General features: G+C 43.2%; 1 protein-coding gene across 2 annotated transcripts; it reads right to left on the reverse strand.

The window, feature by feature from the left end:
- Positions 1-894: 894 nt before the first annotated feature.
- LOC119287202 (homeobox protein HOX1A-like) lies at positions 895-9,421 on the reverse strand. Of its 2 annotated transcripts, none has more exons than XM_037566736.1 (12): positions 9,296-9,421; positions 7,783-8,421; positions 6,178-6,343; positions 5,970-6,093; positions 5,771-5,883; positions 5,116-5,682; positions 4,439-4,687; positions 4,218-4,307; positions 3,051-4,130; positions 2,112-2,360; positions 1,897-1,986; positions 895-1,809 (listed from the first exon to the last, which is right to left on the reverse strand). In XM_037566736.1, the coding sequence occupies exons 2-12, from the start codon at positions 8,289-8,291 to the stop codon at positions 1,384-1,386; spliced, it is 3,663 nt and encodes a 1,220-aa protein (XP_037422633.1). In that variant the 5' UTR covers positions 8,292-8,421; positions 9,296-9,421; the 3' UTR covers positions 895-1,383. The 2 variants fall into 2 exon arrangements, with proteins under 2 accessions (XP_037422633.1, XP_037422629.1); XM_037566732.1 differs by having other exon boundaries at positions 2,112-2,363.
- Between the last annotated feature and the right edge of the window lie 264 nt (positions 9,422-9,685).

The following is a 9,685-nucleotide window of genomic DNA, read 5'->3' on the forward strand; positions in this document are numbered from 1 at the left end:
TGGAGAAATGAGAAATCCACCACCCGGCTTCGTCTTCTAGTCTAGGCATACGATCCCACTCGCCTGACCCAACCCAACCAAACCAACCGCGGCTACAGCTTCGCTTTCACTTTCACTTTCACTTTCACCGCGTCAACATAGGCATGGAAGAATCCAATGGAGCAGCAGTAGTGGGCAGCAACAACGACATGAATATGGCTCCCGGCCGCAGCAACTGAGCGTCTGAGCGGCATGCACGCCGTTGGTGTGAGTGGCGAGCTGCGATCTTTTGCGTCGTTTCGGTGGCTTCACTTTGATGATCTCGATGTCTGCGACGACCTACCGCGCCGTGATATGTACCGGCTTCGACGTCGAGAAAGACCGCTTCTTTTGTTTTGGTCGGCTGGTGCGCCGGAATTCCGTGTCTTGTGAAGTTTGTGGAGCGGGACTCACCACCATCCTCCATTTGAGAAAAGGGGAATAGGTCACCGGGAGGACGAAAGCATCGTCACTCGGAACATTGGACAATCGGAAAGGGCCAGTGGCCTAGCAAGGCATCTTTTACCTGGAGCTGAAAGACATTCCCTGAGACCAGATGCAATGGCGTATTGGTTCGGCGACGGCGACAGCTCCGGTCGATTCTGCGCGCATGGTTAAGGAGGAAACCATCTTGCAAATATCCTAGCCCCCTTTTTCCTTTATAAAATGGACCAAAACTTTTCCAAGATCATTTTAATTACTTTAAAACTGGGCAGTGTCCTACTGTATTCATCAGCATACCAACAAGAAAAAGATGTTTTAACAGGTGTACATGCATGATTCAACAGGCATATATCATGGAAGTATTGGGTAAGGCGTCGAAGCAAAAACGTAGTAGCTTCCAGTGCAAGTCAAAACTGATGCAGACACTGGACAAGAGAAAATCATGATAATAAGTCTTAACCAGAATATACTCCTTACCAACAGTACAACATATATTTCCCGCAAAAACGGGAAGATTACAACATGTACCAAGGAGATCCACTGACATTGTCGAAAATTCATATGAACGATAAACTGAACCACCTAGTCACTTATCAACAATGTACACAACCAATGACAGCACATGAGCATAATCTAAGGAGACAACAGCGCCCAAGGCACGATCAAACGTTCAATGTCTTCAATTTTCTACCATAACAGTGTGCTGTTGCGACGGCACTTCAAGATTGTTCAGATTATCACTTGCGATCTGGAGGAGTATAAGGATCCTTACCGGGAGTCCCATATTATCGAACCAAGCCTCCCGCCAGAGTAAGACACCCACCATGTGGGTAACTAATTTCAGAGAAAGAATTAGCTGACTCGCAGGAGCCAAAATCATGGCCTGACTTGCAAGTTCAGAGTCATTAGCTAGAAACGTTATCAGCCAATCTTCCTCTTCTTTAGCTCCTGCAGCATTTTGCTTCTTGTTTTCTCATCAAAAGCTTCAAGAGCCAGAACTGCATACCCTGCATCGCTACCTTTTGGCCTTCCAGCACTGCTTGAGGAGGTATTCTTCATATGATTCTCTCTGGACTCACCTTTTGGGCGCCTTACCAAGGGGGTAGTATATCTTTGACTGCTATTTGGAGGGCTGGCATTTGTTCTCAGCCCACCACCAATGTCTTGTTTCAGTGGACCATCTTGTGTGATACCTTCATTAAGACTTCCCGACGGCGTATCCTCATTCACAGCATCTCTTTTGCATACATTAGGATTCTCCTTGGTGCTATGGTTTTCCACATGGGTGCTGCTTTTGTTGGATGCTACTCTTATGTGACGCCGCCTACTTTCAAACCATTTCTCGACCTGTTAGCAGAAACCATAGTGAGGGTTTTGCTCAATGCCAAGGCAACTGTACATGCATGGGAATTCATGAAAAAAAGAGGTACAAACCTGACGGAATGTCAGACCTAGTTCTTGTGCCAAGCTTTCTTTAACAGCACGGCTAGGATATTGATTTGTTTTAAATTGCTCATGTAGCCTCTGCAAAAAATAAAATGAAGTGCTTGCGGATGAATCAAACTTATGATAGAAATCTTACTGGTTAAACTTGTTTATCTCGTTAAACTATACAACTAATGATAATAGGAAAAAGAATTCCATAGTACCTGATTAATTATTGGCCCATATTGTCTCTTCTGACCTGTAGTACTGCTTCCGTTAGGGGTAAGCAGCTCTTCTGCATTTTGCCCATTCACCGAACCATGAAAGCTTTGTTGAGACCTTTGCGGAGTGAATTCATTGCTCTGACGCACGAAAGAACCTGCTTCACTTTCTTTTCCATTGTCCTTTTCAGGTGTGCATTTCTTCGACAACTCTTCACCGTAACTCGAATCAGATGATGCTTTCCCATAAGCCTGCTTTCGGTTTCAGCATGAAGAGGAAATATGTCAAGTTCATAAGCCAATGAAACACACATGTATGCGCACATAATAACCAAATTGTACATAATACTTAAGGCAGAGGGAGCACTAAACAGAAAATTTTGGGCAATAGTTTAGTATCAGCATAAATGCTAAACACAATAACTAAATTCAAGACAAAACAGACAAGCTATGTATCTGGTACTATATTACCATGCTGTCCATGTATGTCTAAGAGCAAGTATAATAGCAGGCTTATAGCCCGCTTACATGGCAATTTTGCCTATGTGGAGGAGAGGGACATGAAAAAGTAAGGGGCTTAGGCTCTCATGCAAGAGACTGCCTCTACATGTCCTCCTAGGCAACTAAAATAAATATGAAGAAAGAGAAAGAGAGAAGGTGGAAAAAAGTATACTTCTTACAGCCAACCTTACTATAAATGATAGCTATATAGATGAAATGGCAACATCATATAGCCAGTTGGCTGTACTATTGCCATGCTCTAAGCTCATATTCCAAAACCATGTTGAGCATTCCCATGATGGCTTTTTAAATTTTCTGAATAAAGTAATCACTCTCCCAGTTGACAGCAAGGCAAACAAACATACCAAAAGCTTTCATGAAGGACCAAAACATTATCAGAATATGTGCTAAAATATGCACACAATCAAGTTGGGGGCTTACAGCGAGTTTTTTGCTGTCCGGAGACTGAACCTTCTGTCTCGCTGAAACTGGTAACACAACATATTGGTCCATTTCAGGATCCTTGGACGGGAGATTGGAAATGGCCGCATTAGCGCAAATAGTCGTTCCTTCCAAGTCATCGGTACGGTCTCCACCAACCTTAGCTCCTGATGGAACTCCCTCCTGGCCACAACAAGATTTAGCAATCTCAACACAGAAATCATCACAGTCAGATGAGAAGTCTGACTCATCTTGCTTCTCTTCGATATCTTTATCTGAATCAGGACTTGCTGGGTCATAGTCATCATCCTCCGAGTCCTCAGAAGGTAATCCAAGGTCATCAGCTTTCCTTTTCGTCTTCCTATTTTCTGATTTGTCAGAAGAGTGTGACTTATCTGAACTTGACTGATTCTTTCCAATATCTTCATGAGAACCAGGACCTGCTGGATCATAATCATCGTCCTCGGAGTCCTCGGAAGGTAATCCAATGTCATCAACTTTCTCCTTCACATCTTCTGGATTGTCAGAAGAGGTGGTGAAATTTGATTCATTGGAGTCTGACTCATCTGAACTTGATTGCATCATTTCGATAACTTCATCAGAATCATAGTCATCATCCTCAGAGTACGCAGAAGGTAACCCAAGGTCATCAACTTTCTCTCTATTTTTCGAAGGTTCTGAATTTCCAGAACGGATGGCAAAATTCGGGTCATCAGAGTCTGAACCATCATCTTCAGGTTCTAGCCCCAGAATTTGATCCTCTGCAGAGCCATCTGTTGGCATTCCAACATATTTCAAGGGGGTATTCTTTTCATGGTTCTCTCTGGACTCACTTTTTGGACAGCCTGCCAATCCCGAGGTTTTAGTATAGCTTTGGCTGCTTTCTGGAGGCATATGAGCTCTCTGCCCACCATCAGTTTCTTGTTTCACTGGACTATCTTGCCTGATACCTTCCTCTTTACATGCATTAGGTTGGTCTGAGCTCTTCTTCTTCCTACTGTTGCTATGCTTTTCTAGCTGAGCGCCATTTTTCATAGCAGCTGCTCTTGCGTGACGTGTACTTTCAAACCATTTGTTAACCTGACAGCAGAAGCCATTGTGAGATTTTGCTCAATGCCAAGTCAACAGTCACATGCAACTGGAAATTCATGACAAAGACATACGAACCTGACGGAATGTCAGCCCTAATTCTTGCGCCAAGCTTTCTTTAACAGCACGGGTAGGATATTGGTCTGTTGTGAAATATTGATTTAGCCTCTGCAAGAAAAATGAGGTGTAAGCAATTACATCAAACTTTGGATAGCAATGCAAATTGGCTAAGCTTGTCCCGCTGGTTTTAATAAATATAAAACCACCTATTATGAAGAGATGGGAATGTGTCACTTCACCTCATTAATTACTGGACCAAAATGCCTTTTCTTAGCTTTACTATTGCTGCCGTCAGAGGTAAGCCCCCCTGCATGTTGTTCATTCACTAAACCATGAAAACCGTCAGGATGCACCACTCGCGTTCCCCTGGGGCTTTTGCGTGCAAATGAATCCACTTCATTTCCTTCTTCATTGTCTTCTTTGAGTGTGCTCTTCCCAGACCAGTCATCACCATCGCTTGATTCAGATGGTGCTTCCCCATAAGTATCCTTTTGATTTCAGCATTAAGAAACATGTCAGGTTCATAGCCCAGTAAAACACATTCTGCTTAACAGTGAAGTACTACTCAACAATCCTAGTTGAGGTAATAGTTTAGCATCACTTCAAAAGCTCTTTTGTGTTCCACAGCCTTAAAGCAATAACAAAAATCAAGAAATGTTGGACCGGCTATGCATCTATTGCTAAATTATCAGGGTATGGATGCATGTCCTGTTATGGTTAGCGCATTATAATCATGTTAACCACCCCCATAAATGTTTTTTTCAATCTTCAGTGAAACTATTGGATTTATCTATATTTCCTTAATAAAGTTATCACCTACTGGTAGTACAACAACAACAAAAAATACCAAAGGTGTTTGCAAGGCCAGAAACATACGCAAATTTAATGCCAAAATATGCATGCAAGTTGAGCTTACATCATAAAGTTTTTTGTAGTCCAACCGTTGAACCTGCCGTTTCGTAGACGGTAAAATCACATCTTGGTCAATCTCAAGATCCTTGGTATGTGACATTGATGTGTTTGGCCGAACAGGGGCCCCTTCTAAATCATTAGTACGACCTCCAACCTTAGGACCAGATGAAACTTCATCCTTACTACAAGACTTCATAATCTCAGCACAGAAATCATCAGAGTCCGATGTGAAGTCTGACTCATCTTGCTTCTCTTCGATATCTTTATCTGAATCAGGACCTGCTGGATCATAGTCATCATCCTCCGAGTCCTCAGAAGGTAATCCAAGGTCATCAACTTTTTCTTTCTCCTTCACGTGTTCTGAATTGTCAGAAGAAGTCATGAAATTTGAGTCATCAGAGTCTGAACCTTCATCCCCATCCTCTTCTGATGATCCTTCTGCGTGACCAGCCACATGTTCTTCAGGTATATTGGGGTCGAAGTCATCATCTTCTGAATCGTCTGATGGAAGATCAGCTACATCATTTTGCATAGACCCGTGTGCCACAGCAGCTGCCTCAGGAAAAACTTTCTGCAAAAATAATGTAGGATAATGGTGGAATATATTTCAAATTCATTGGCCTTGAAACAACAAGTATTCTCAAAAGTGAAACTGTTACCTCCCAAGAGTCATTAATGTCAAGATCTGTCCCTTGGAGTTCATTTATTAATTCTATACAGTCTATCTTGCAATCACATGCAGGGCAAAGCCATCCTTCCTCTCCCTCAGGGACTACAAAGGGAATGATCACATGAATGAATTAACACCAGAAATAGCGAACCTTGGATACCATAAGAAATTGAGAAAATAAATATTACTATCTTTAGTCAGTAAAGGAGGGTTTAGACAATTCTGGTGGAACCCTCTGTCGCAGGCTCCGTCGCAGAGAATGATGTCATTATTCAATGTAACGTCTTGCAAACTACAAGTGGCACAAACAATCTGCAAGATGGGTAGAATGGTCACTGATTAAAATGGTAAGCATAACACAGCACAACATCAGAAAAGAGAATTGTGTTGACATACATCATCAGAAGATATCTTTCCTTCAGAATCAAACAAAGATTCCTCAAGCTTCCCCACAGTTAGAAGATGATCAAGATTCTGGAAAGCTTCTCGTATTCTTAATTTGCACCGCACGATCTCCGCCTTGGCTCGTTCAAGCTCCTTCTCAGGCCTTATCTTTTCCAAACTGCATGTTTGTGTATGGGTGAGTATAATGTTTCTATATTGCAACTCACGCTGCAAGGAATTCGAAACTAAGAACATCCAAGAAGCTGTGTTGTTGACAATGAATGCGAACCAAAAAGAAAAAAAGAAAGCATGCTCATGTGCCTCTGATGAAATAACCAGTCAAATAAGAACATAAATTTAATTGAACCCTAAATTGGAACTGGGTGTGGACTAGTTGCCTAGTAGCGTGCGGTCGGCTGCGCGCCCAGCCCGCCACCCGCGTTCGAGCCTTGCGCTCCACAAGGTGTGCCTGGGTTGTTTCTTCGTAGTTAAAATGCCACAGGGGCTAGTGCTGTTGGTCTAGGTTTTTTAACTGAACCCTAAATCATTCATTACAACTGGCACATTTAGAAATTTTAAATGTACATGAATGAAATATAACATCTGAAGACATAAAGACATCAATAGAGATAAAATGATAAAGCGTGCAATAGGATACCCTTCTGCCAATTGTTTTGAACACAAAAAAAAGAGCGACCAAAGAGACTCACAGCGCAATCAATGGAGAGCTACATGAATGTAGACCCCGTGACTCATGAGTGTATTTCTCAAACGAAATGAACAGATGGTAAGCCTGTCACTTTTATACTTCTAACCTCGCACACTCATGGTTGATTAAATGCACATTAAATCGGAAAGACCGACAAAAAGCAGTGTTTTAGCTTAATGCCCAATTCAGGAACCTTTTAATTTTGTAATTACAAAAATTAGCCTTTTTTTGTACTTCTGCACCGGTTCAGAATTATTACACTAACAGCGGTAAATCAGATCCATATGTATTATAAGTTGCTCATTAATTCACACATATACAGATGAAATAAATATAAGTGTTTCAAGAAGCAACAGCACCAAATACGCCTATGCAATAGTTCAACTAAAAGTGAATGCTTCCTCCATTCCCCTTTGTAAGGTGTATTAGTTGTTTCACTAAGACCAAGGAGGAGCTTAGAGGGGTATTATGGATTTCACCCCTGCCTACAACATGTATTAGTTCATTATTTCCGGCAGCTGTTTAATTGGCCATCCAATCAAACGACCAGAGGAGTAAAGCAATAGTATGCATGCATGGTGTCCAGAGTCATAATTGTTTGCTGTAGCTAGCTATTCAGAATAAGGAAGTAACATGCATGCACGCGTGGATGTGAAACAACGAGTTGAAGGAGGGGCGGTGTGGATGGCGCAATAACTGCAGTACGATGGGATAACAACCGAGTGGGGCTAAGATCAGCGCAAACAGATAAATGCACCTTACAATGGAAAATTTTGCTAACTAAAACACCTTACAGAACGAACGGAAGGGGTAATAATAAATGAAACTTTAGCTACAAATGCAAAAGGTGAATTCAGGAGAAGACGCCAGCAAATCAAATCAAATACATGAATAGAGAGGTGGCGAACCTTTGATTTTTCCAGCCTTCACTGGCATATGCTTCAAGAAAACTTTGGTGATAGTTCATCCGATTCAAAATGTATCTAATTCGCTTACGAATTTTCGATAACTCATCGTCCGGACCACCCTTTGTGGGTCTATCTCTATCCCTCTTTATTCTTTTAGCAGCTGGTTTTACTAGAGTGTCCACAGAGTCGCTAGGTGGCTTCTTCGCGGCTCTTTCTGTTGAAGTTTGCACAGCGTCACTAGGTGACTTATCTGCAACTGATCTAGAACGAAGAACCCTGACAGTACTCTCAGATGACTTCAAAGGATAAGTTCTACTTGACAATACTCGGGAGCCTTTCTTTCCCCTGTTAGCTGCCCTTTTGAAGTTTTTCCTTTCCCCCGACAGGGATGTGTATGGAAAAGGAAAACTTTGATGCTTAAGGGCCTCAGGGTTCAGGCTAGAGTTTGCATAATTCCGAGTCTCAATAATGTCCTCAGCAGCACAGCCAGAAGTGTTGCTTTTGTCCATCTGATGGCGGCCAGAAATTATTTTATATTCTAGTAAAAAAAAAGAAGACGGCTTTGGAAAATTGTCTTCTTGCAGAGTGCAGTCGCAACAGAATATGGATCTATATGTAGTTGCACAAATGAACCAGCACCTGCAGCAAGTACACAAAGTATAATCAACATTTGTGGTTGTAAGAACTGATCACATATAGCTTATCAAACATTGATAGCTAACTTTGCATCTTCAAAAAAATTAAAACCAGTACATTCATTCCATTACCAATACAGCTTCATACTAAGTTATCTTCAGAATGGTACGCGCCTAAGAGCAATTCACACATCTATATAGCAATGAATGTGCGTTAAAAATCAGATCTACTGCTGCCAAGACAGATGACTTCTGAATGACAATAATTTACACGAGCACACATCTGGCTGGCAATATCAGCAATGTACTAGTACCATTTTCAATCCTACAGGTTTCTGTAATTTGCTACCGACAGTGACCAACTTCTGCAGTTGGCACTATCCATGAAGCCGTCTCAAAACTTGAACAGCACATCTCACACAACCTATAGTTGAAATCAGCCGAACTTCTTTGCTTGCCCAAGGGCTAAGGGGGCAATGGCAAGCAATTATGATTTCGAGTTGGGCAATCAGCCGAATCAACCAGATACAGAGCCCCGACTACCTGATCTAGCATGAGCAAACCACCAAAACCCTAGAAACCACGGCCCCTCTTCTAAACCGAACTCCCGAACCAATCCATCAACCACCGCTACGCTGAATCACGAAGCCCGCACAGCCACGACTCAAACCCAAAGCTACCGAACACCAGCGCACGAATCGCCCCCAGACCCACCGCCCTCGCGGAGACTAGGGCGCCGCGAACCACCGCCGCGCGAAATCTAGCTTGAATGTTTGGATTTGGCGGCGGCGGGAGCTAATAGACGGGGTCGAGGGAGTCGGGCGGGGGTGGCGGGGCGGGGCGGAGCGGGGAGGAAGGGAGGCGGACCGGGTACTCACCGCGCTGGCGTCCGCCGCCGCCCGGAGAGGCGGCGATGGTCTGTCGCGGAGCACGACGGGGCGCTTCCTCGCGCGGACGGAGTGACGTGAGCGATTGGGGGCGAGCGGAAACTGAAAATAAAAGACACGAGGTGCGCGGCGCTGCCCCAAACTGCCCCGCGGTAGGGTTTTTTTTAGGCAAAACGCCCCGCGGTAGGTTTTTTTTTTTTTTTAAATCTCACAAAGCTTTGTTACTGAATCATAATGTTCATAGGTACAAAAAGAAGATCGCCGGGTTGTCCTAGCCAAGTGTGTCGGCCAAACCCTAAAGATAACGCATGCTTTGCGAGATTATGGGCCTCCGTATTGGAGGTCCTATAGTCATGAGTAAACGAACATGAAATAAAGGTA

Source organism: Triticum dicoccoides, chromosome 1A (assembly GCF_002162155.2).
Source record: "Triticum dicoccoides isolate Atlit2015 ecotype Zavitan chromosome 1A, WEW_v2.0, whole genome shotgun sequence".
NCBI classification, from domain to species: Eukaryota; Viridiplantae; Streptophyta; class Magnoliopsida; order Poales; family Poaceae; genus Triticum; species Triticum dicoccoides.

What these genes read in the sequence shown, in the direction of transcription:
- LOC119287202 (XM_037566732.1), bottom strand. Translation starts at nt 8,291, where the DNA reads ATGGACAAAAGCAACACTTCTGGCTGTGCTGCTGAGGACATTATTGAG. An exon ending in ACTACAAAAAACTTTATGAT is followed by an intron (nt 4,688 to 5,115) that starts GTAAGCTCAACT and finishes TGAAATCAAAAG; the next exon opens with GATACTTATGGGGAAGCACC. An exon ending in TAGGGCTGACATTCCGTCAG is followed by an intron (nt 4,131 to 4,217) that starts GTTCGTATGTCT and finishes TTCTGCTGTCAG; the next exon opens with GTTAACAAATGGTTTGAAAG.